Source organism: Paroedura picta, chromosome 6 (genome assembly GCF_049243985.1).
Source record: "Paroedura picta isolate Pp20150507F chromosome 6, Ppicta_v3.0, whole genome shotgun sequence".
Lineage (NCBI taxonomy): Eukaryota > Metazoa > Chordata > Lepidosauria > Squamata > Gekkonidae > Paroedura > Paroedura picta.
Genome location: NC_135374.1, coordinates 42,426,892 through 42,454,843, shown reverse-complemented (window position 1 = coordinate 42,454,843; position 27,952 = coordinate 42,426,892). Strand labels below are relative to the sequence as shown.

Sequence of the window (27,952 nt, the reverse complement as noted above, 5' to 3'; positions counted from 1 at the left end):
TTCAGTTGCAATTAGCCAATTTGCCACCAGCTCTTGGGGAGTCGGTTTCAGGTCATTCAACACCAAATGGTACCTATCAGTCACTAGATGTGGCAGAGAGAAAGTTCCCTACTCATGGTAAAATAAGAGTCCATTTTGTTGTGCTACTTAAGAGCAACACAGCTACCCTCTTGAATCTATGCTCATGGTGAGGCAGACTCATAAGTAGGCATGTGAGTAGGCCGCTGCCTGATCTTATTAACTGTGTTATAAGTTCTACAAATCAAAAAAGAAGCAAAATAAAGTTATAGTCCCAATTCTTAACAATTACAAAATGTGGTTGTTTGGGCACAGATACATGCTCTAGTTGCCACTGAGAAAATAATTAAGTAGAATATTGCCAACTTTTACAAGAGGCATATTGATATAGAGTAACAAAAATTAACCAAAGAAATAGAAACTACATGATTTGTTTATTTAAAAAATGTAATCTGTCTTTCTGCCCTCATAAGGGCCACCAAGGCATCTAGCAATTTGAAACATACATGGTGAAATCACATTTCAAAACCACTAAAATCAATCCCTCCAAAACTTACACATCATTCAAACAATTACCAGAGTTAAAATACATTCCAAGACATGAAAACAGCAATTAAAACACAAGCCAGGAATGAAGGGTAGCTGACGGAATAGCAAAAAATTACCAAATCTGCAGTATTTTGTACTCTCCACAGTTCTGCGAGAAAGGTTAGGCTAACAGAAACTGACAGGCCTAACAGTACCCAGGCAGTTTCACACTTTCAACTCCCTATTTCTCTACAAGGCAAAAATTATCTGCTGCCATCCAAGTGAATTAATTGATCAAGCACTGAATGCCAGCTTCAACATATTACTGGTGCTAAATTAATTCTTATTTAATTTGATCTCTAAGAAAACAGTTTTGTCACACTTTAAACACAAATTTCAAACAAACAAATATAGAACAAGAAAAAAAAACAAAACACTACTTTGAATGGGTTTAAGCCTTGCTCCCAAAGTCAAACAACATATATAAAAGTCTTATGTGTGAATAGAAGCATCTTCCTTTTATATTGAAATTAATAACCCACTTCTCTCCTAAAAGATTAGTTCAGGCAAGTCACTATGAACATCATCTCATGATAAATATGAACCGGCGGGTTTGTATTGGTGTTACACCCATGAGGCCATGCCATTGGCCAGGCTGGAACAGCTGACTTGGGTTTCTGGGCCATTAACGTTACACCACCATTAGGATATTGCACACATCATTGATTTTTGGTACAGATATGGTATTTTTAGGGATTTTTAATGTTTTAATGGGATGTATGGGGATTTGTAATCGTGTTTTATATTGTAAGCCGCCACGAGGCAGCATTGTCGTGAGGGGCGAGATATAAATAAATAAAAATAAATAAATAAATCCTAAAATAGTAGCAGCAGAGAAAATCCAATTACTGAAAAAACAGCCATTAACATCTTTCAGACGTGAATGCCTGCAATAACATAATTCACTTTTTCAAAAGCCCAGAAAGACCCTGAATGGAACCTTGGAGACAGCTATACAAACATTGTGCTACCATGGAAAATTTTTATTTAAATATTTATATCCAACACTAGCAATAAAGCCCATTGCTCAACAACAACAACAACATCAGGCTCTAGAAAATGACTGTTGGCAAGGGCTGTCTAGAGTCCATTGTTCTGGTGGGACACATCCACACCACTCCACCCCCACTTCTGCCTGCAGGCCGCCCTTTGTCTCTGCCATTGCTGCTCATCTCCAGACAATAAAGATCAGCTCCCCAGGCAAAAATGGCTGTTTTAGAGGGGGACCTCTGTGGCATTGTACCCCACTGAGGTTCAGGCACGACAGTCTCCCAGTGGGATCTGGCGATTCCCCAGAATTACAGCTCATCTCCAGGCAACAGGGATCAGTTCCCCTGGAGAACATGGCTGCTTTGGAGGGTGGACCTTGGGATACTGTACCCTTTTGGGGAACCATTACAAAGTCTCCTGCTTAGTAGGATCTTTAAATGCTCCCGTCACCATCCTCTGAAGCTGCTGTCGAAAGGTTTCCATGATCATGAGTTGTGCAAAAAATTCAATGGGCTATAGAAAACTGTTGTAGGTAAGGGCGGCCCAAAGCCCAAGTGGGACACATCTGGGATAGCCTGGGACACCACTCTCACCTTAGCTTGCCCTTCAACTCTGCCATTGCTGCTCATCTCCAAACTATAAAGACCAGCTCTCCATGAAAAATGGCTGCTTTCCAGGGTAGACTCTGAGGCATTGTACTCTTTTGAGGCCCCACCGGCAAACCTCATTTTCACTGGGCTTGGCTAGCATGGTCTGTTGCTTGACTGGTGATGCCCCCAACTTTTTGTCTTGATAGGAGGTAGAAAAAAAGGTTCCCCTCAAGGCCTTGCTCAAACTCATCTAATAAAGTGACGGATTCAGCCACTTTCAGTTTCTTATCCGTCAGGAACCATCTAAATTGTGAGAGAACTTGCAAGCAGAGCTGTTCTAAGCCTATTAGTTGTTTCCATTCTTCAAGTTTTGTGACTTTACTCCCCTCAACCCATCTATTCAAGGCTCTAACTAAATGACAACCTAGTTGGGCATATGTTTCATATAGCTTTCTTTTAATTTCTCTAAAGGCTTTTCTGCTTTGTTCTAACTTAGGTGAAAAAGGTAATCTTTTTGTTTATAATTGTTCCAATTTATTGAAAAAAATGAATAACCTCAATAATTAATATTCAATAGATATTATCTTCATATATGTGATGTCATAGTTATAGGCATGGAAACATAAATCAAACCAAAACGGGTTCCGGATAAACATAATTTTTTCTCAATAGCCCGTTTTCAGTGCTTCCTTCTTCCTCAGTGGTTTTATTTTTAAGTGAGCCGTGTCTCAATATCTTCAAGTGTTTCATATAAACAGTCCCTAAGGCTCAGAGTTTCATGGAGGTCTCTTAACTGCTCTATGGTTATGAAAACCCATTCAACCAGCCCTCTTCTGCCTCCAGGTGAAACCTGAGGTCCATTCTGCACAACTTAAATTCCACACAACTAAATCTCCAGGAGTTTCCCAGCCTGAATCTGGCAACCCTACCCGCTCACCCCCCCAGCCCAACAAAGCCATTTTTATGTCAGATCTGGCCCTCGTAACAAACGAGTGACACATCTGCTGTAGGGTTCTCAAGGCAGGAGACATTGAGAGGTGGTTTGCCATTGCCTGCCTCTCAATTGCAACCCTGGGTTTTCTTTGGTAGCCGCCCATGCAAATCCTATCCAGGACTAACCCTGTTTAATTTCCAAGATCTAACGAGACTGGGTTAGCCTGGGCCGTCCCAATCAGGACAACTTTCCACTAGGAAAGCCTTAATAAAACAACTAGGCTCAAATTGCAAGTTTAACATTGAAATAAAGGCCAAAGTGTTTTTTCCATCCCCTTCCAGGAAGTTACTACAAGGGATTGTTAAATTGTACTAAAGTGAGAAACACAAAGAAAATCTCAAGTAAAAAAATAACCAACCACCACCATTAAAATGCTAACAGAAAATATCAGGCTTATTTATATTGAGGGTACTTATTTGTTTTTGGCTCCCCCCTTTCATCCTTATATTATTTATCTATTTATTTATTTATTTACTTGAAGCCCTCCCCAAAGGCTCAGGGAGGTTTACATGAAACAACAAAATGGTACAGGTAATATCATTCTGGTAACAGTAAGGTGGTAACAACAATAACATTAACATATTAACAATAACATTAAAGAAAGGTGGGACTGCAGAGAGCCTTAGCTCAACTCGAACTGAGCCCAGGGGTTGGGCAGATTCATAACAGTCATGGTTGGAAGGGGGAGGCTTGGTGGGGGCGGGGGCTGATTGGGAATGCTGGATTAGGTCAGCCTCAACCAAATGCCTGGTGGAGAAGCTCGCTTTTGCAGGCCCTTTGGAACTGCTTTAGTTCTGTTTAGTTCTATTCTTTTAACTTTAGAAAGTAACACCTTAAGATTAAGGGCAGATAACACTATGACCTACCAGTATATTAGGGCTCCATCAACTAGCCCACATAATCCAGGACTATGCTCCTACATAACCACTGAAGGCTGTTCTACAGCAGTGGTCCCCAACCTTTTTTTGGCTGGGGACCGGCAGGGCGATGGCCACGCCCGTGCAGCGCGCATGCATGGCTGTGCCCGGGCATTGCGCTCGCGCGGCCGGGCCGCACATGTGCACATGCTCGCTGCGCGGCCGAAATCGCACGTGCGTGGCACTTTCACGCATGCGTGCATGCACGAAAGTGCTGCGCGTGCACGATTTCGGCCACGCAGCACACATGTGCGCATGCGCGGCCTGGCCGCACATGCGCGGCGCAGCCCTGATTCCCTCTCCCCGCCCTCCCACAGTAAGAAGCTTCCCGGGAAGAAGCTTCCTGGGAAGTTTTTTACTGCGGGGGCGGGGGCGGGGAGAGGGAACCGCGGCCCGGCACCCTGGCCTTCGCGGCCCGGCACTGGGCCGCGGGCCGCAGGTTGGGGACCACTGTTCTACAGTATTGCTTGAGGAAATAAGCATGAAACATGCCCATCTGAAGGAAGCTGTAAAATTTTAAGTCTATATTTCATCCATCCAAGAAATAGAGAAGAAATGTTATATTAAATGGCAAAACCCAAATAAACTTCCTGTCATCTGTCTTTCAGCACAAAACACAAACATGTTATCCTGGAAATTAGCGGTCTTGCAGTTTTTTTTATGCTTCCTTCCAGGAACAGGAAACATCTGTAGTAACACACAAGCTGAAATGTATACTTCAGGGTAGATTCTGGCTTTAATTATAGGAAATGAATATGATATAAAGTCTTCTGTTTTCACAGGCATCAGAAAGGAAGGGTGATGTAGGTAGGTGAGCTCAGAAGACAACTACCTGACTGGTAAAGAGTTCCTGGATTCTTGCAGCTTCTCTACATAAGGTGAGGAAAGGAAGCCTTGGGGTTGAGAATAGGAATATTGGAGGAGGTCTTAATTACATAACTAACAAGTAGAATGCAAACAATAGGTCCAAGTCACATGAGGAGAAAGCTTTATTAGTTAAAAACTGATATATGCAAAAATATTTTGCTAGAAATAAATGTTAACATAATAAGAACTTGTGTGTCAAGATGAACCTTTATTAATTGCTAAGAAGTCCTGATTAACTGTCTAAACGCCTTGGAGCCAGTATGTTGTAGTGGTTAAGAAGAGCAGGCTCTAATATGGAGAACTGGACTCCCCTATTCTCCTCCACATGAAACCTGCTGAGTAACCTTGGGCCAGTCACAGTTCTCTCTACAAGGTGACTTATGGGGAGAAAAGGGGAAAGTGATTGTAAGCCTTAAGGTAGAGAAAAGAAGCCAATTCTTCTCCTATACAAAGGGAGCTGGAGGCTTTCATAAAATGCATGCTTTCCAAGTTCTTTCCATGTGGTTGCTGCAAGACTAATTTAATTTCATAATCACCAGATAATGTACTTTTGACTGCTGGCCAAATGTATATTTGCAACAGAAATTCCACCCTCGGGGAGGGAGGGAAAACACGTTGATTCTATGTAACAAGTAAGTAACATATGTTGAGCTATGAAGTGACACTCTAAAAAAGTCCTTACATGTTATTGTAAGCATGTTTACTTGGAAGGATTGTTGCCTTAACCTCCAGTCCAATTAAACCACCATAGATCCTACAGCCCCCTCCCAGAATCTTATGTAACAGAACAATATTTTAACATGCCGCTTCCTAATATTTACATACAAAAATGTTATTGATAGAAATTACTTCCTTTTCAATTAATTTTAATCTCTCCTCTAGAGTCCCAAGAGTTCATTTCTTCCTTCCATGTTATACTCTGTCTTCATTCTCATACACAAACACAGATGCACACAGGTCAGTTGTTTTATAAGCTGAACATGACCCTGTCAATATAATTGTCTATCTCCACTCTAGGCTTAATAGTGAATACAACATACATTCAGAACTGCTGTTGGAAGACCATGCACAATGCAGCCTTTTCCTCCTCGCTTTCCAGATACACAGAGAGAATTAATTTGATGTATTGGTTAGGAGTGCATTCTAATCTGGCGAGCCAGTTTGATTCTGCACTCCCCACATGCAACCAGCTGGGTGACCTTGGGCTCACCACAGCACTGATAAAGCTGTTCTGACCGAGCAGTAATATCAGGGCTCTCTCAGCCTCACTTCCCTCACAGGGTGTCAGTTGTGGGGAGAGGAAAGGGAAGGCAACTGTAAGCCGCTTTGAGACTCCTCCTGGCAGAGAAAAGTGGCATATAAGAATCAGTTCGACTTCTTTTCCTCCTTCTTCTAAATAGAGGGCATATTTAGGCAATGTTATAAACTTGTTAAATACAAACATTTAGTTGGAGGACTCCCACAGGAAAACTATCCTCTATCAATATATATTAGAATAAATATTGAATTATTTGATGTGCAGCTGTACGCAAGTTTTCCTCCCACCTTTACCTGAATATTGTGGGGCAGGGGAGGCACCAAGGACAAAAATCAGGCTTTTGAGCAAATAAAGGTCTAGGAACAATGTTTCCAAGATTAATACACTAGTTATTCTTTATTCTTAATTTCTCTTGTGCCAAGATGCCACAAAGGAGTTTAGTTTCACAGTGCAGCCATGCTGGCCTGCAGTAGAACAACTAGATTTGAATCTAGTGGCACCTTAAAGATCAACTAAATTTTTGGGTTTAAGCATTTGAGAGTTAAAGCTTCCTTCACCAGAGACAACTTAGAGTGGAGATCCTCAGTCAGGAGTTAGGAGGGATGCTATAAAGAAAGGACTCAGGATGCAGAGGCATCATTCCTACACTGGAGCCTTTATCCTATTTTAGGAGGAGGGGGAGGAGGGGGAGGAGGAGGAGAATTGATTCTTATATGCCGCTTTTCTCTACCCAAAGGAGGCGGTTTACAATCACCTTCCTTTTTCTCTCCCCACAACAGACAACAGACACCCTGTGGGGTAGGTGAGGCTGAGAGAGCCCCGATATTCCTGCTTAGTCAGAGCAGTTTTCTCAGTGCTGTGGTGAGCCCAAGGTCACCCAGCTGGATGCAGGTGGGGGAGTGCAGATTCAAACCCAGCTCGCCAGATTAGAAGTCCGCACTCCTAACCACTACACCAAGCTAGCTCTGGTACCAGGATATGACAAATAAAGCAGGAGGGTGATATCTCTGTCTATTAACCATTTAAAAAGCTCCACTTTCAAAAACACCCCTTTCTTAACACAGACCCATTTAATCTTTTTAGAAAATCACGGCACAAACGTCACTTTTTAATGGTCTCTTGGAACATTTCATGCACTTACTTTAAATCACCATGTGACGCGCTGACCTGAAACCTGCTCCAAAAACCATTCACAAATAGGCAACCATTATGAAAATTGCAACTTGTGAAATATGGGGTAGCAAAAAAGTAACTAGTAAACTTTTTAAAAGTTGGATTGAATCCATGCCATGAGCTGGCTTTTCAAAAGTTGTAAGGCAAAGAGTTGTTTAAATCAGCCATTATGATTTTTTTTGTGTGTGGCAAGCTACAAGCTGTGCTAAGCCCCTGACACCCCACTGGCATTACTACACAGTGCTAAGACATACCTCATTTCCATGAACTCATAGATCAAGATGGGCAGCCACTTTAGTCTGTCCGTAGCAGCAGAAAAGAGCAAGAGTCCAGTAGCACCTTAAAAGACTAACAAAATCTGTGGCAGGAATGAGTCACTGCTCACTACTTCAGATATTGTATCTGCTGGACTCTTGCTCTTTTCTACCATTACTCATTTCAATTTCAGGTTAGAAGAGACTAGGTAAATCTCAATATAAGTAGCTGCCTTGAGTTTCTCAGTAAGGGAGAAAAGCACATGAGATAATTCTTTTAATCACTAAAAGGTAAAGGTATCCCCTGTGCAAGCACCGGGTCATGTCTGACCCTTGGGGTGACACCCTCTAGCGTTTTCATGGCAGACTCAATACACGGTGGTTTGCCAGTGCCTTCCCCAGTCATTATCATTTTACCCCTCAGCAAGCTGGGTATTCATTTCTACTGACCTCGGAAGAATGGAAGGCTGAGTCAACCTTGAGCCGGTTGCTGGGACTGAACTCCCAGCCTCATGGGCAGAGCTTTCAGACTGCTGCATTACTACTCTGCGCCACAAGAGGCTCCTTTTAATCACTACCAAACAGCAAAACAGAGGATGAGCAATAACTTGAACTCAGCCTCGATTCCCACACCCATCGTCCAGTTGCCTCTCTAAAAGTGTTGTTAGTCGTCTGACAAACCGTTTTCATGGAAGCATCTTTTACAATAATTAGTAATTCAATTTGAGGATTTAAAGATATCACTCATCAACCTTAAGACACTATACATTGTCATAAATGTTAATTTTAGATTTGTACAAGCACCACACCAAAGAGGTCAGGTACACAGATAGTATCTGTAGACCGAGCAGAGCCTTCTCATTCCACTATTAAGCAGGCTGAATCTTCCATCTAAAGATGTACATAAATACAGGGAGAGCTCCTTCCCCTTCCTGAGCTTAAGGAAAAGCCCCTAGTCAGCTTTGAACAGTCACACATACACTTTGCTGATTCCAAGAACTTCAGTTATATGTTTGTACATATAACTGCTCACATCGTGGACCGATTTCGGCCACAGAGTGGGACAATGAACATAAGACTGTAAGAAAAGCCTTGCTAGATGAGCCTAAAGAAACCTCTGACCCATGTCCTCTGTTCAACAGCAGCAGCTTAATGTCCTTAAAAGCATTGCAATGAGGATAAAAGACAGCCATCTTATTTGATCCAAAGTTAAAAGGCATCACACATGCTCCTTTTGCAAAGAATTATAAGAGCAACCAGTTAGCCACATAATCCATTTAAAACAATAAATGTCAGTAATAAAAAAGAATGTATCTGGTGCCATCAGTGGCTCTCAGCTGTTTTCCACACAAGTATTCTGACACACCTTTAAGAGGGACCCATTTTTTGTTAAGAATGAAACTAAACCATAGATTGACCCAACCATCAGAAACCCACTGTTTCCACAACTGGATATTTGACAGTAGGCACAGTTCAATTAGCCCAATTCATCAGTACTCTACAAAAAGTATTAGCAGCCATCCTGTTCACACATGTCAACAGTTGTCACTTGTGACCTAAAACAGAACTGCCAGAGTTTGCAAGAGGTTCTGGTTGCCAAGAGAAGATTCTTAAACTCCACAGACAGCCAAGCAAAGCAGTTATATACAGGCCTCAATTAGCCATTTTGAACATTAGTGACAAGGACATGGAACATGAAATGAATATCTGACTAACAGATGTACATATTTACCATATCTTAGAATCCGATACCTTAATAGGTTATTCTCCAATTGTAGTTCTTCAGTGACTTATGAATATGGACATTTTCTCTAGTTCACTCAAGGCCAGCATAAACATGACAGCAGCCATATAAAGGACACTGAAGAGCACTTACTCTTACTTAATATTTAAAAGGATCTTAGTACGTGTACTAGCTGAAAAACTGCATCATCAACGGAACTGTGCTATTGTCCTATACTGCTGCTTCATCATCAACAATACTTGTGCATGGGCCAGGCAGCAGACTTAGAAACTTATATGACAGCAATGCAGAGCACTTGTCCAGGTAAGTGCTTATTAACTCTTTATTCATACACCTTGCCTTACATGAGCCCTTACCAACCAGCTTCACTTTTTAAAACCCCTGAACAAGTTATTCATTTAGACGTGTCTTTGTGGCATACCTGAAATGCACACAGAGAGAAGCTGGCATACCTGAATCAAGGAATACTGTTTGATATTCCTATAGTAGCACTAATACCATTACACTTTGCTGTTTAATTTTTAATTTGGTATTTTGGAGTCCTTTATAACCACACTCACCGCTATAAAAATCACTGCACATTTAATAGATCTGTTGAAGCAACACAATATTCTACAGTAATATGATTTTAGCAGTTTGTTAGTCTCCAAAACACCTTCATCAAGTACTTTACTACTTAACAAATTCAGTCCAGATGATAGCCTTCCAAACTAAGTTAGAAAGCCAAATATTTTCCCACATTTCCTCAAACTGATCTCAGTCTGAAAGCATCTCGAGCATTTCCTCCAATATATCTGTCTATACCACCAGAATAAGGGCACAATTCTCCACCACTGAAAGGCACCACAGTTGGTGCCTACTCTAAGCATTTACTTGAAAAGCCTCATATTACTGTTTTGTCCTTTAATATTGTAAAAGAAATGGCTAATGAACATTCATTACATTTCATGCACCCTTTGTTTCCAAGAATCTAAATATTGGTACAATGGTGAATGATTCAGTCTTCAAGTTCATGACGGTTGGAACTTTAGTTCCTTTGGGACCCGGTCACACTATACTGCTGAACAGCATATGTTTCAATCATCTCCATCATTCACTCATAAGGGCACTGGTGAACTAAAAATCTGTCCATTCAGATGCTCTTTTGATACTAATTTGGAGATAGTCCAGGGTTCGGCTCTTAAGAACTTAGCTCTCAGAGAATGCAAAAGACCAGTTGTGATTAAAAGCACTTTTTAAAAGCTTTAAAGTCCTGGGTAAAGAGATAAAGGACTGTGAGAGGTTAATGTTTTACAGAGCCAGACAGTAACAGGCTGCACCAAGGAATCTGATTGGCTATCATCAGTTGAGTAGAGAAAGACCTGAACTGGATGCTGAGAATTCAGTCAGATTTCAGTACTAGCTGAGAGTAGCTTAACACAGAGTACTGGGAAAGTTGGCAAGAGGAGTGGGAAAGTTAGAAGATTCTAGTTAGAAGATTCCTAGTGAAAGAAGAATTTCCCTACCCAGTCATAATGGGGAGATAGATCTGAAGAATGGAGTGATCCCTGGTCTGATGTCTTTAGAAACTGCCTTGTGACACCTTAAGAGTCAGATAAAACTCAAGCAACATACTGGAGAGTTTAGAAGAGGGAGTTGGGTATTGGATAGAGTGTCTCAGCCTTCTGGAAACCAAAAGAGTCACCGAATGCTCAAAGTGTATTGGAGTGTTTGGAAAACACTGGAACAAAAGCCTACCATCTTAAAGACCCCAAGTCACTATAAAGTTTATGAAACTCTCCATAACCTAAAATATATGAACTAAAATCCATGTTTACATCAGATAAATTTAACTCCTGATATCACCTGACATTTCCCCTCTATATTGAATAAATTTGGAACTTTGAAATACCTTGAGTACAATGTCACTTCTCTGAATTAAAGGAGGCTCTCATCCCTTCTCTCAAGTTCTTGGCCTGAGCCAGCAATAAAGTATCATACTGTGATACGGTGGGACAGCCAGAGTTGTTCAGAAAAGATAACACATACCTAAGGCACCTCAGTCAGAAAGCAAAGAAAAAAGGAGGGAAAATCTTGCCTCTGAGGGAGGGAAGTGGATGTGTGCATCATACCAGTCTACAGGCACATAAGGAAGTACAGAAGCAGGGGAAAGGATCATTTCCCTATTACATCTCCAGCACCCTCTAATTGCCTCTAAGAAGACAAGGAGCAAGAACAGCTTGCTTTTTAGACAAGCACTGTTCTGTCAAAAACTAACCCTTGGACTGTGATAAAGAGGACACACTAAAATTTTCACAACTCTAAACCCATAAAGTATGTCCTTTCCCTTATCTCCTAGTAGGCTTATAAGGCTGGAGGTGGCATCAAGCAGATTCCCTGATGTACATAGATGGATACATAGTATCTTTAAACTACATCTTAATAAGGGAGAACAACCTGGTTGAGCCTGAGATGGGGGTCTCAGTCTACAAAGAGTGTGGTCAGAGTGCATGGAAGCCTATGCACATATTCCTTTTTTTTTTGGGGGGGGGGGATAAATTTTATTAAATTTATAAAAGAAAAGGAAAGAAAGAACAGAAATAATTCTTACATTGTTACATTGATTATCAATCCACAAACATTGATTTTCTACCCACAAATTCTAAGAAATCCCAGTGCTCTTGAAATTCTTCTGCCTGCCTTCTATTCACTAAGTTGGTAAATTTTGCCATAACTGCATATTCTCAGTGAGCTATTCCTGCTTCCATCTTGAGGTGACTATTCTGGCTGTGGTCCTTGCATAGAAGAAAAATTCTCTGGCAGACACTGGCAAGTTAACAGGAAAGATACCTTATAGCATACATTTTGGATCTAGAAGGAATTTAAGCTCCAAGATTCTTTGCAATTTCTCTTGTATTTTTATTAAAATATTTTAATATTTTTACAAGATCACCACATATGAAAAAAGAGCCCACAGTCTCATATCTTCAACGAAACTCATCAAGCTGAATTGACATTCTACTTACAGCTTTAAGAGATACCATCTATAAAACATTTTGTACCAATTCCCTCTCAGGGGTTGACATTTTATTAATTTTACATTTTTATCCCAAAGCTGCTCCCAAACATCAATAGGGACATTATCAGCAAAGTTTTGCATCCATTTTATCATGCAAAACTTAACCTGTTCAGCTTCTATCTCCAATTTTAATTAATGCTTATATATGCATATATTCTCATGAACATAGCTCTCTCTTCAATTTGGACCCAATTCATACATTTAAGCTGGCAGAGTATAATAGCTACCTTCCTTCTGCCTCCTTTCATCCCTAGCCTAAAGGACCTGCTGGCCTCCCTCTTATACCTAGCTTCCTACAAGAAAGGGCCTAGTCTGAGCAATGGCTCACAGAAATGGTAAGGGAACTCTGACAAAGTGTCAAGATTCCAAATTAAATTTTGGAACAATTGATATATATGGTGAAATAATTTCTTGAGGGGTATAAATAGCGAATTCAAGCAGTAATGATAGCATCACATATACAGCAACAAACACTAGAATGCCAATACTGAGATTTATTTAAACCATTTTTATCTGCCTTGCCACTGAAGTAGGGCCCTCAGGGCAATGAACAATTTAAAAAAAAACATTAAAATCAATTTTAAAACAATACATATAATATAAAGTAGCAATTAAAACAAACAGGAAGGAGGGTCAGTATGGGAACACCAAACAAGTCTTCAGTGGCTGACAGAAGAGAGTGAAAGAGGGGGAGGGAATACGCCCATAGCCAGAAATTTTTTGTTAGAGTGGCAATTTTTGTGTTAAAGGACAGGAAGAGGACCAAAACCCACACAGGGTTGCCAACCTCCAGGTGAGGGCTGGAAATTCTCCTGGAAATTCTCCAGTGGATCATATTAAGGGACCTCCACTTGGATGAACTTACAAAAGAAAGGAAAACATGCCCATGTGAGAGAACTGTGAACACCATGCAGCTGAGAAGTACCTCAGCCTTTCCTCCTTCTGCAGCAGGGGGATGCCATTGCAGGCTTGCCCCCCCCCCTCAAGTGGCTGCCCCCTCCTTGCCACCCCCACCACACCAGACCTCACTAGAGCCCCATAGGGGGAAAGTGGCCAGAAATCAGGGATGAAGGTGAAGGAGAGTTCATTGTGTGAAGTTCAACTCTCTGCTGAGGAGGTGGCAGCGTCCAGGCACTAGGAGCATGTGCCAGAAAATCTCTGGGCCACTGGCTGGTGCTTAGGGAGGATCTTGGGCAACAGCAGGGTGAAAGCAAGCAGAGCTCCCTGCCTGCATCCACGCCAAAGTCGAGCATGCTGGGCAGGGGGGAAGTGAGGAGGGGGTGGACTGCCTGGGTTTGTGGCTTTGCCTAGCTCTGGTAGAATGGTCTGTGCATGTGTGCATGCATGTTTATCTGTGTGCAACTGTTTGTTCCCGGGAATGGGCAGATGCACCGGTGAGCACATGCATGGGTAGGGCAAGCAGACTCTCCTGCCCACCTGTGCCTATAGCCCTGGGAGGGAACTCACAATTTTGGCGCCACAACCTAAAAGGCCCTCCAAATACCCAAACTCACTGAACAAGCAAGAGCAAAGGGACAGAAAGGTAACACAAGAAAGATACAGAGGGTTACAGCTACATTTCCATGCACAGGAACAATACTCAAATTGGGTTTCCAAGTATTCGTAGAGCAAGAAATCCAGGGGTTGAGGGATGATCAGACATTTGTATCAGGAGAAAGGAGAGAAGTTCATGAACACAATAAGAAGCCGTTTTGTTTTTATCTTACCCTGACATCTGAATGCAGCTATAGATCAAAGAGATTAAAGACATTTTTTGCCCCCAACTAGAAAATGTTTAGGATGAACCTTGGAAACCCTAGCTTTTGATTTTTGCTGAAAACACAACCAGCTCACTCCAGCCATTTATTCGTATTCTAGTACCTATTCTCGCCTCACTGACAGCATTCCCTGCTCAAACAATTATTTCCTCATTCTCAAGTACAAAGAATTTTGCAATTTCTTTAGATTCACTTGCACAATACCTTTCCCATTACATGGGATAGTCAACATTTTAATTTACTGCCACAGAAATCTGACCTGTGGTGATTCACAGACTTTCTGTTTCCTTTGAATTAGGCAACATCCTCCTTACCTGCTGCCAAATTATATGCAAATATATACTTAAACAATTATGCAATATCTTTTACCTGGAAAGTCCATTCATGGTTTTGTGCTGTTCTCACTCTGCATGAACATGAAATGTTTCCTTTTTCCTTGTCCTCTTTAATATATATGTATACCTATATTACAAATTCATCTATGGACAAGCACATGATATCTGAGGAGAAACATATGACTGCCAGCTTTGCAAGTATTATTCTTATGTTTGAGTATTGGTGGTAATTACTCTATATTTGCAAGCATTTTTACGTCTCACATTTGGATTTTTACACTGCCATGATTTTACACTGCCATGATAGAGGACAGAATATAATTTCTCTAAAATTTAAACTGCACACGTACCGAACACATACAAAACAATAAACTTTTATATTAATTCAGTTTTGTAAAGTTGAGAATGGGCAAAGCTGTTGGTAAGAATTCAGTTCAGCTCATTCACCACAAGAATGGCAGTAGAGAAAGGTGTCAGACACAACAAGGTAAATTTCAAGAGCAATCCTAGGCAGGTCCGCTCAGAATCCTACTCAAGTCTATTCAATGGGGCTTATTTCCAACAAAGAGCTCTTAGGAGTGCCCTGTTCATATTACCTGGCACAGACAAACAATCCTATAACACAAGGCTATTTTAATTGTATGTAACTGCTTTGCATGGTTTTGTTTTAAGGAGACTTAGATGTTCCATGGAGACACTGAAAGTGACCACAGACTAAATTCAACTTTTAAAACCATGATAAATTGCTCACATCAGCTTTATTGTTATGCAGTCATTGTTTCCCTTTCCTAGCTTTATTTCAATTACTCTATCCTTCTCTAGAGAGCACTGAGAACAATAAGGATCTATAGTTACAGTGCAAATAAGGTGTACCCAGTACTATGCTTCATAATATTCTTCCCAGGAAAGCATCCTCAGTTTTGCAGCCTGAGGATAGATACATTCCACGTTATACATCTCATGTTAGTATGTAATTTCCACAAATTATTTTACTGAAGTCACCCGTTGGGGTTTAAAAGGACAAGAAGAACAGCAGATTTTTGTACCTTGCTTTTCACTAACTAAAGGAGTCCAAAAGTGGCTTACAAATACCTTTCCTTTCCTGTCCCCACAGCGGACACACTATGAGGTAAGTGGGGCTGAGAGAGCTCTAAGAGAACTGCTTTGTGAGAACGGCTCTAAGAGAAGTGACTAGGTCAATGTCACCCAGCTGGCTGCATGCAGAAGACTGGGGAATCAAACCCAGTTCTCCAGATCAGAGTAAAGTGCTCTTTTACCACTATACCACCTTGGTACTGAACACAAAACCTTTATGAAGACAGGAATATCAGCACTGCATAGAACATATAAACTCTAAAAGTAGTTCTGCCATGAACTAGCTGGTGGAATCAGACCAAAGGACCATCTAGCACAGAGTTCTGTTTCTAATACAGGTCAGCCACCTGTCAGACACACATGAGTAATGAATGAAGGGGAAGAGGTTTTTCTGTTTTCTCCAGCATCTGGTCCTCAAGATGTGTTCTCACTCAGACATTGTGGGTTCTGTTTAGCTGTCATGGCTAACACCTGCCAATAGATCTCTTCTGAATACATCTGATACTCCTTTAAAGTCCCCTAATATGGTATCCTTCTACATCCTGCAATAATGAATTTGTTATGTATATACTTATAGAACTTTCTTTGTATATCCAAGCAGTTTATAACAATAAACACAACTAGTTTTCAGCCACAAGGGATATAAACTACTTGTAAAAGTCTCTTCTCATCCAAGAAGATGAGGGAGAGGGAGAAACAAGCACAAGCTTTCCTTGGTTGTATGGTTCTTTGGATCTTGACCACTGACTATAATTCACTAGACTTGTGAGTGTCACTTCATGATTACAGTTTAGCAGATATGCTGACTTGTACACGGCACTTGAAACAGCTCCACAACTTCAAGGTTGATGAAGAAACTGACTTTCTACTCTTTGGCTCAATCACCAACTGAAACGGAGAGTGTAACCAAGAATTTGAAGGAAATCAAGACTGGGAAGGATAGGCATTAAGTAGCTAGAAAAGATCCTGAAGTGTAAGGATGCATCTCTGATGACCAAAACCAACAGTTCATACTGTGGTATTCTATGTGTGGGTATAAAAGTTGGACAAAGAAGAAAGCTGACAGGAAGAAAATTAATTCATCTGAAATGTGGTGTTGGAGGAGAATTTAGAGTCCTTTTTTTGGCTTCACTTAGTACAATTTATTTCAATGGGATGTGTCTTAATCTCTTCCCCATGCACCAGACTGTGCAGGAGCTACCAGGATGATTACAAGGTATTTTCTAGGGTTCATACTTTGTCAATTTGTTATTGCTCTAGTTAGAATTATACTGGAAGAATGCCTTCCCCACAGGTCAGTCTAGATGTTATCAAGAGGACCCGAGTGGTGCTGGTGGCAATATTCTTCAGGGGACCTGTGGTCAAAGGGAGTTTCCCAGCAAGGAAAGACTCCATCTACCCCTTCCTATCAAAACAATCTCATCCTCAGCTCCAGGATTGGTTGGCAGCCAGGGCTCTCCAGAAGGTATGTGTGTGCCCTGCCACTAAGGAAATGCAATCCTAATGCCCCATCATCAGAACTGTATCATATAAAAAGTTTAAATGCAAAAGGAAACAGGAGTGTAGTGGCACCTTAAAAACTAACAACATTTAACCCGGAACTTTATTTTTTCTAACACAAAGGATTTTACCACAGTAACAGAGAGAAGCCATTTTACATTTAACAGACAAAAAGCAGCCAATGGCAGCTTTCAGCTGAATACCACAACTCCTGGTTTTATACGACACTTGTTTTCTTCTACCTCTCTGATCAGCTCAACGTTTTTCAGAGCCTTTTCTAACTCCTAATCTGCCAGCCACTAACTAGGTTATTAACCAATAAGGAAGTTTCTTGTAGCCTCCAGTCTGCAGTTCCTTCCAAGCAAGGGATGAGTCTGAACTTAGAACAGGGCCATCTGTGTTCTGGCCCTGTGAAATCCACTGCCATCTGAGATGCAGCCTTGCAGGTCCATGTACAGACAATATAAACATTCCTTTCCTTGAACTTAAGTGTAGCCACTCGCCATGTATAAGAGGATATTGATACTGTTAGCATCTGGAAAAACTTCAGCATATGTGTTTAGCCTCTTATACACAGTGATTTTTTGTTTTGTTGGTTGGAGATTCACTGTGTACCATCGTTGAGCTAGTAAGTGTAGCTAATGACATCCTCAGTGTATTGTCTTAATGACACTACTAGAAGATGGAGGCCTTCATGGGCCATAGGTGGCTTGTCGAAGGGGGCCATCTGGAATGTGATAAGCATCACCAAGGGATGCTGAAGCAGAGCATTTGAAATTTAAAAATCAGAACAGGGGTTCTCAGATTACTAGTCTTTCTCAAACAGTATTAAAAGATGTAGTTTCCAGAAATGTTGAAGACATGAAGGGGGACAATTTTTACCCTCTAGCTTGGTTTAAAAAAATACCAGAAATGTATGCATTTTAAAATATAAATTCTATAAGCAAATTGCAAATATACCCAATATTAATGAAGGAACACTCATACCAAAATGGAAAAAAATCCATAGGAATTCTTCTCCCCGTGCTTCCTAAAATCTCTCATTCAAAACCAAGTATTTAGACTTTCATGCTATACATATTGAGTAAATAAAAGCTCACTTTTAGAAAGCATTTTAGTCTTTCTAGAAGCAAAAAAAAAATCATCATAGGGTTTTTTTATTTTATGTTTCTCCAAATTTCTCATGGGAAAAATTTAGAAACCTCCATCAGAAAAAATGCTGACCAAATTTTTCTGGGCCTTTGGATCTCATTATTATTATTTATTATTATTTATTATTAATTATTATTATTCATTATTATTCATTAATATTCATTAATATTCATTATTATTATTATTATTATTATTATTATTATTATTATTATTATTATTATTATTATTATTATTATTATTATTATTTTCCCGCCGCTCCCAGCAAGCTGTCTCACAGTGGGTTATGAGATAAAACCCCCACATAAAACATAATACCTTGTTAAAATTACCCCCGCTGACAACCCTCTCCAACCCTCACAGCCACTGAGGCTGCCTCCTGGTGTGCCACAGGGGGATACGAGTGCCAGCAGTAGCAATGGTCAGCCTGGTGGGGTCTCTTCTGGGGGCCCATCTGATCTTCCATGTCTCAGCCTCAACCACAGACCTGGCAGAAGACCTCTGTCTTGCAGGCCCTGTGGAATGCTGTCAGCTCCCGCAGGGCCCTCCGCTCTTCTGGGAACTAATTCCACCAGCTTGGGGCCAGGACTGAAAAAGCCCTGGCCCTGGTTGAGGCCAGGTGAACTTCTCAGGGGCCAGGAATCACCAACAAGTTACTGTCTGCAGAGCGTAAAGCCCTGCAGAGAACATAGGATGATAGGCAGTCCTTTAGATATGTGGGTCCCAGACCGCAAAAGCCCTTAAAGGTCAAAACCAGAACCCTGAACCTGACCCAGGCCACTAATTCCACAGTGCAACCCTGAACAATACTTTTATCTTCAAACAGCAGGTGTTCTCACATAAAGTCTACTCAAAACATTACCGCAAATGAGGTAGGTGGGGCTGAGAGAGCTCAAGTAGAACAGCTCTGCAAAAACAGCTCTAAGAGAACCATGACTAGCCCAAGGTCTCCTAGCTGGCTGCATGTGGAGGAGTGTGGAATCAAACTTGGTTCTCCAGATTAGTGTCCACTGCTCTTAACCCCTACAACACAGTCTCTCAAACAGCAAGAAAAAAAAGTCATCCTTAAGGGTCACAAATGGAGCCATACGTTTTTAGTGCCGAGTTGCACAATCTTATCGTGTGATGGCAGAAGAGAAGAGAAATTCATTATTTCTAATACTTCTGTGATAAAGATCAATAGCATTCTGGCAGCTGGAATCAAAAAGATAACTCTGCACTTGTGTTCTCAGCTCAAACACCAGGAATATCCCACAGTATTCCTCTCTGACCATCTTTTTCTATCACCGATCAAGCATAGAGTATACCTAATGGACAGAGTCTTTCAAACTCCATCTTGTTTTGTCTTTCTACTATAATTGCATTGCAAAGAACACTGTTTCGTGAAGTTCATGATTATAAACAGACAAGCAACTAATTACTGGAAGCCTTTAACTGCAGGGTTTGAATTAAACCTTGATTCAAATTACTAACTGTTGTAGCATCAAAGAAATCAAACAGCTGGAAATGCGAGCCACAGCAAACAACAATGGACATGAAATTACACTCTCTGAAAGATCCAAGTGCTAACCAAAAACTGGCAATTAGACAGAAGAAGCAAATGCAAAGCCCTCTGAGGCATGAAAAACAAATATTGATTACCTGGGCATTCGGCAAGTTGGTCTTGGGAATATACTTCAGTAAGAACATGAGTCACTCGCTCCCCTGAAGTCCTTTCCCACCAAAGGAAAAAGCAGCCTCTTAATTAAATAGCTGTACTTATCTTAATTAGGACGGGAAAGCTTGACATTTGCTCAGGTTACAGATTAAATACATTCCACTTTTAACAACAATAAGAACTTGCAAAGTAGCTTTCCATGTGGATTTGCAGACTCTGCCCTATTGTAGGTATTTGGCTTTGGAGATGATTTCATGCTGCTAAGGAGAACCACTGAAAATCTGAACGTTGAATGATCCAGAATTCAATCCCACATGTGCCTCAGCCACTGAATGAGAAACCACAGCTGGGAGAACTGCTCTTCTGAAGCAGCAGAAGTCAAAAGCATTTCCTTTACTATTTTCCTGATCCAGTAAATCAAAATCCACAGAATAATTCCTGATGAAACAGGGGAACGCTTTTGTCCACCTTAACCACAGGATGTGTGTCACGAGACCTCTGTGTATGGAATGCCAGTGAGACGCATTTCTAATGTCACTATTTCCCCACATTCATAGACCCAAGTCCTACCCAAGCACACCAGAAACCTCTGGCAATTTAAATGCTTTAATTTGAAAGACAAATGCAACTTTCAATGAAATGGGTGAAACCTCCTTCCGAGGACCACACAGGACAAAGATGTAAAATGAGATGAAGAAAACTGAACAATTCTTGACACTGTCCAACTTAAGTTTTTCATGCAAAGGGAAAATTTTGGCATTGGGACTCTTTCAAACAAGCACTCCCTCGCAGAATTCTGGGTTGTATCACACAGGAAGTTCCACATGCACATGCAAGTATCTGAATCTGCACACTGAGGCTCAACCTATAGGTGACTGAGGCAGGCATTTATTTACACTCTGTTCCACCCCAATATTTACAAAGTAATGACAGATTGGTCCACTTTTGGGATCAAGAGGGTCATGCGGGCAAGAGGACTGAAATTTCCTCATGCTGGCTTGCTCCATTTCTGAAGCCTCTTCCTCCAAACATGATTGTCCCAGCCAGAAGAACTTCCAATATCAGATCCTAGCAGGAGAAAGAGTGAACATGGAGGCAGCATGGGAAATGCGACAGTTCAGTAGTCCTGCCCTCTCAACTTGTACACAACTGATGATGATGATACAATCATGGGTTTAATCCAGCCTTTCGCAAGATTCTTACATTCTTCAGGCTGCGAGAAAGCCCAGAAGTAGCATGGTTGAGAAGAATATGGTTGGGTGTGTGCACACACACGCACCTGGCCCTTCCCTTTCCCCACTCCCTCCAGGCCCATCACTGGCCATTTTGGGATGGGGGCTGATATGACCATATACGGGGTGGAACAGGCTTCGTTGGGAGGTGATGGATTCTCCATCTTTAGAGATTTTCAAACAGAGGCTGGATACCATCTGACATAGAGGCTGATTCTGTGAAGGTTCAAGGAGGTGGCAGGTTACAGTGGATGAGCAATAGGGTTGTGAGTGTCCTGCATAGTCCAGGTGGTTGGACTAGATGACCAACTATTATTCTATGGTGATGATGACCATATATACTCATGATGACCATATATGGTCATATCACACAATAAATGTTCAACATATTTTAAAGATATATTAAAATTAATTCCCACCCATTAAAGAAACGCTTCCGGGGCTATCACAAAACCCTGGTTTAAACAAACAGGTTTATCTGAGTCTGTGTTCTCTCAAGGTCTGTTAATTTTGTGCTTAATAAACATTAAAACTTGTTCCACTAAATATTATATTACAGAATTATAGTTAAACCAAATGTATCTTCAAAGCAGGTACAGGTGACTAAACATAGAATATCCAGTACTTTAGACATGAAAAGAGCTCATTCTTTAAAAATAAATAAGAATTAATATTTTTATAGCACTTCCAAGTGTTCAAAATATGCCACTACATTATACTGATGGAAAATCAAAGAATTCCAGCAATGCTCCGAGACATCTATGACAATATTTAATACTTCCTTTATATGCCTCAAAGCATGAATTTGCTTCAGCTGAAACCAATAACATTGTTCTAAATCTTTTAAAGACTGGTTTTGTGTGTGTGTTTAACTCAAATATGCTTTACATCTAAATTAGGATCTTCGAAGCAAGAAATAATCACATACTCTCCTTTTCTTAGGTTTATTAGGTTTTCTAGATATTGGTATTTTTACACATATATTTTATTTTAAAATGTTATGTGTTATTACAAGAGTACCCCAAGCTCTAAAAAAGCCAAAGCTCAAGATGGGAACACACCTTGTCTTGTCTAGCACTGGAACTCACACTGATACTGCTGTTAAAACTTTTAGCAATTATAGATGCACCCTGCATTAATTAGTATGGTATACTCAGAACTCAAATTAACAAAGCTAAAATTAGTGTCAGAGCACCTCTGAATGCCACCAAGCTACATGCATAGCTAATTTCAATTCTGTGTTTTGACAGCTCTTTAGTGCTCATGAGATACCTTGCAGAAACTTAAAGTGCTTTTAATCTAGATTGGGGGGGAGAGAGAGAGAAAGCTAAACAACTGTTCCAAAGTATACCAGATCAGCTTCCAAAAGCAACCAGTTCAATAAAAGATATGAGCAGAAACTAACAGCAAAAGGCTCTGTGTTGACAGCAACCGAGTACTAGAAAACACCATTATTATGAAGTTTTCAAGCCAATGCTCTAACAACTTAAATAAGCCATCTTCCCATACCCCTTTCTACTCATGAACCTGCCTCTTTCACTGACAGCAAACATAATTGGGAAGAAAGATCTAGAGACCTCCTGACTAGTTCTCTAATGCGGCTAGAAGGTTAAAGCAGACTAAAAAACTGGATTCCACCCCACCCTCCAAGGCACACACACACTTTTAGTACATCTTTGGAAAGTGAAGGTTTCAAACCTCATTTAATGGATTTAAATATAGAACAAGAGGGGGTGATCCTTCCCCATTAACTCGAAGTAGAAGGTCTGATTTGGGGAATGATCAGTCCACAAAGTACAGTAACTGATGCCAGTGCTCTCGTTCAAAGGGCAGGCTTAAGAGCCTCTGAGCATAAACAGAATGCCGTTCTATCACTTCCAGGCTATCTCGGAGATGCAAGAGCAAGGCAGGGGAGCTCTCGGGGAAGCTTGGCTCCTCTTTGTTTTCAGGAGGCGAGCGCTACACAACTCCCAATGGTTACACACAACAGCCGTGCGCGCCAGGAGGGGGAACGCCAACAAGCGTTTCCCAAGGACGGCTCGCTAATCCCCGAATGGACTCCGGGCGGGCCCCGCCGCTAGGGGGCTTCGCCCTCGACCCCTCCGCAGCCCCCTCGCCCCGCCTTCAGTCCCGTGGCCCCCTCCCCCCAGGACTCACCAGACAGTCCCAAGAAGAGGAGCAGGAGGGGCGGCAAGGGCGCGCTCAGCCCGCGGTGCCCCATGCCGCTGGGTCCAGAATTGCGGGCGGCCGAGAGCGAGCGAGCGAGCGAGCCCCGGAGACCCCGAGTCAACCCGCGCCGCAGCCGAGCGGAGCCTCCGACAGGGGGAGGGGCAAAGGCAGCCGGAGCGCGAACCAGACCAGCGCCAGCCCTCGCTCGCTCGCTCGCTCGCTCCCCGCCGGCGCTGGGAGGGAGGGAAGGAGGGTGGGAGGCAGGAGGCAGAGAGGGCGGGGCCGCCTCTGCTCCGCCGCCGCCGCCGCTGTCCCCCTCCTCAGGCCGGCCGCGCAGCCAACCACAAACTTTCCCTGCCCCCGCCCCGCTCCCCCTCCCCCAGGTACCGAGGCGAGGCCGGCCGGTCGTCTTGCCCCTTAAGAGGGAGGCGGAGACGGGCGGGCGGCGGTGGAGGCGCTCCTCCTCGGGTGGCCGCGGACGCGGGAATCGCCTGTCCTCCGACGGCTCTGCGCGGCAGCCGGGCTGAGGAAAGCCATCCACGAGGAGCCTTGCCAGGGAAGCCCGGCTGCACCTAGCCGCCGAGTCACGCCCCAGAGCCTGCCTGCCTGCCTGCCTGCCTGCCTGCCTGCCTGCCTGCCTGCCTGCCAGCCAGCAGATCCCGCCCCGTTTCTGGTTCTCGAGGATCCCGGCGGAGAACAAAGTGGCGCCAAGTCGGGAGCGGAAGGCTGAAGCTGGAAGGCATGGGCGAGCGCCGGTCCTTCCTCCGCACGCGGCCGCCCAGCCCAGCCCCGGGATCGAAAGGACGGACCGGCAGGGCGAAGAGCAAGAGCGGGACGCGATTGAAAGGAAAGGCGCCTATCCACGGAGGCGCAGCCAGACGCGTTGGGAAAAAGACAAGCCGAGCCACACGAGGAGCCGTCCTGGGGCGAAAGATTTACGATGCATTCATAACCATACATATCGAGGAGTAAGTCCCATGCTTAAAATGCATAATTAGGTTTTCCCTCCTAGACTTGCACACTTACTTGGAAGCAGGTCCTTTAAACATCAGTCGGAATCCTCAGGAAACAGGGAGTCTGAAATAAGAGGGTGCCTTTCAGAATCTGAGTGCCCCTTCTCCACAGAACCCGCTGCTCCGCAGGTTGAAATGTGGATGTTTCCTGACTTCGGAAATGCATGAGAGCTCATGTCCTGTATCTGCGACCTCTTGATCTGACTGGAGATTGTTTCTTTTTCATTCCCTCGGCCTGATCTTTGGAAGAGAAGGGAATCCTGAACAGTGACAAAGGAAAGGTTCTTCTTGTCAGTTGTAGACAGAAAAACCAAATTCATTGATTTGGGGGCAGGGGAAACCCTGTCTTTGGCATGAATCTCACCTACAAGAAATCTGCTCATCTCAGAAACCTCCGATTTTAAAATGTTCCCTCTCAAATATGTCCTTCAAAATGTTTAACTTCTTCAGATACTAAATGGAATAAAGAACTCTGCTACACCTGAAATGGCTGTATGTTCTTTATACTGCCCAGTTCATAGAGTCGAATATTCTAGGTAGGAAATCAAAGAAAAAGTTTAATAACTTTATAAACAGTGCAGTGTAAGTCTATTCATTTCAGTGGGTTTAGGCTAGAGTAGGGATTCCCAAAGTGGGTGGTAAGCCCTCCCTGGGGGCGGTGGAAGGATTCAGGGGGATGGTGAGGAATTTGGGGGCAGCAGTCCGACCCTTCCTGTTGCAGCTGCATTTTCCTAGTGAGAGATGTTCCAAGGTGGCTTGCCTTTGCCTGCCTCTGGGTAGTAGCGACTCTGGAGTTCCTTGGGGGTTTCTCATCCCAGTGTTGGAAAGAAGGATTATGCTAGGACAAATGGCCCTGAAGGTCCCAGACCATTTAGGGATTTAATGGTAAGTACCAACTCTTTGAATTGCTAGTGGAAACTAAGGGAGCCAGTGCAGCTGCCATACAATAAGTATTACATGTCCTGACCAGGACATCCCTGTCAGCCATCTGGCACCTCTGCTCTTGGACCACTTGCAGCTTCCAAAATGTGGTATAGCGGTTAAGAGTGGCAATTTCTAATCTGGTGAGGCGGGTTTGATTCCCTGCTCCTCCATCTTGGACTCATCCCAGCCCTGATAGTGCTGTTCTTACTCCACTCCAAACTTCCTGAATATCTCCAGCAGAGGGTGCATATAAATGTTAAATAACATTTGGAAGAGGACCAATACCTCCACAGGTTAATGCCTCTAGGCACGTACACCAGTCAAAAAATTCAGACCATTTCAGGTTCGGGGAAACCGGATTTGGACTGTTTAAAGCCTGTCCGAAACAGCTGCTTCAGATCCATAGCCAGCCAAAATATTTGAGAGCTCTTCAAAATGCTTCAGCCACTGAAATCAATGGGCGCCATTAAAATAAATGGCAGTTTTCAAGTTTCCAACCTCTCAGTGGTCTGGGGGGGGGGAGTTAAGTTAAGGGGGGCTCCAAATTTACAGTGTAGATTGAGGACCCTCTTTTCTGAGGGTCCAATTCTAGGGGCACCCAAAGAAGGTGTCTCCATCCAACTCCATTGTATCCAAAATGGGGAAATAGATTCTTTGTTCTGTTCTTAAATATCACCATAGGACATAATGGGCCATTATTTCCTAGGGTGAGAATTTATGAACAGAACAGAGAATCCATTTTCCCATACAATGGATAGGAACACCTTCATTGGATGCCCCCAAAATTGGATCCCTTGGTCCAATATTCTTGAAACATGAGAAGTTTATTGTACTGTATTGTTTTATGAGAGTTGCAATGTAAACCACCCTGAGTTGAAAGGGAGGGTGGTATATAAATATAATAAATAAATAAGTGGGTCCTTGAGCTACACCAAAAGTTTGGAACCTCTCACTCATGCACACAGGTCTAGCATGAAGATGCCACCCACCAGGCAAGAGATAAGAGGAAGAAACAGGAAACTGTGCCTGGTTACCCTGGCAATGCTTGGGTTCCAGCCTCCAGGTGAGAACTTTCGGCCCGCAAAATGCCACAGCAGAGTGAGAGAAGAGGATGCCTATTACTGGAGGCAGTTTGGGGGGGGGCAGTCTTACAACATACCAGGACTCTCAAGGGATGCCAGCCTGGAGGCCCACGAGACACCACATCTCACAAGTACAACAAAAAAGAAACCAGACAGACACATTATCACCCTATCAAGGCCTATCTGTGTGACTGACTACAGTATGCCAACAGCACAGCAAACGCACACTGCCTGACCAGCCCATCATGATGTCCGGCATGCAGAAAGACAATCCATTTGCCCCAGGGAAGCCTCAGAAAGCAAGAGGGGGAGGCATATCATGTGGATGCCTTCCTCCTCCTTAGCAGGATCTGTGCATATACAACCTCATTGCCCCAGTGGAGGAGCTCTGGGTGGCCTAAGTGTTGAATCCATGCTTCCTTTAATCATCACAGGCTCTCCCACCTCCCCACCACTTTAAAAGGATAGTTACAAGGAAGACTAGCTGGTATTTCTAACCCAAAGGAGTCTCAAAGTGGTTTACAATTGCCTTCTCTTCCTGTTCCTGTGCCAGATACCCTGACAGGTTGGTGGGGCTAAGACAGCACTGACAGACCTGCCCTGTGAGAACAGCTCTGACAGGAGTTAGAAAAGGTCACTCAGCTGTCCGTACATTGAACACTGGGGAATCAAACCCGGCTCTCCAGATCACAGGCCGCTGCCCAGCCACTACCAGAACACCAAGTGCTGCTCATCGTAGTAATTCAACCAAAAAGCCTCACCCCTGGCTCCAATTACATCCATAACTCCTGGGGTCCCCCCAGAGCTGAAGGTTTCTTGCGTTTTACAGTGAGCTCTATGGCTCACTGATTTAGGAGAGGTTGTTCCTTTTGGGGGACTTTTGGTAACTGAGGGGGCTAGATTTGATCTCTAGGACCCTCTGCTATCCTCTTTGCTGTGACGTGTTTCCAGATTGGCAGTGAGTATTTAGGGGGGGCTGCCAATCAAAATGAGCAATGACGGCCTTGCTGCTTCCATCTGCAGGATTTTAAGCATGGGGAGAGCATTTTTAAACCCTGCAACCCAGAACAAAGGAGATTCAGTCACAGCAATTCTGTGCTCACCACAGTCCTCTTGAAAGTCCAGGTCTGGGTAGCCAAAAGGCAGCAAATGGATCTTGAGAAAGGTCAAATGCTGGACTTTTTTGGGTTCCAGGTGGGAGCACTGCATGCAGACAATGTCACCCACATGAGAAAATTCCCACTCACTCTGGGAGCTCATCAGAGGGCATGAAAGGAAGATCCAGGCCCTGCAAGAGAGGGCTGGCCAGATTGCCTCCTGCCTGGCCCAGTATCTCACAGGACAGCTGCTGCCTCACCATTGCAGCCACAGTGTCCTATCTCGAGTCCCTCACATCCCCAGAGAAAGAAGAAGGCTGAGAAAGAAGTCCCCCCCCCCGTTCTGGTTTCTTGTGGGTGCTGTCCTCGGGTGAGAGGCTGTCCACAGGGGCAGGTGGGGGAGCAGCAGCAGCCATGCTGCTTCCCCCCCCCCCATCTCAATCGCCAACCTCATCTGTTTGGACATCCAC

The 27,952-nt window shown here is 43.0% G+C and overlaps 1 protein-coding gene across 2 annotated transcripts in view; it reads right to left on the bottom strand.

Annotated features, from left to right (window-relative positions):
• Positions 1 to 23,587, bottom strand: part of PTGFRN (prostaglandin F2 receptor inhibitor) — a 121,189-nt gene extending 97,602 nt beyond the window's left edge. For both annotated transcript variants that reach the window (XM_077342285.1, XM_077342286.1), the window contains exon 1: positions 23,355 to 23,587. In XM_077342285.1, the coding sequence (XP_077198400.1) occupies positions 23,355 to 23,418 (64 nt within the window). In that variant the 5' untranslated portion in view covers positions 23,419 to 23,587. The remainder of the gene's footprint in view (positions 1 to 23,354) is intronic.
• Between the last annotated feature and the right edge of the window lie 4,365 nt (positions 23,588 to 27,952).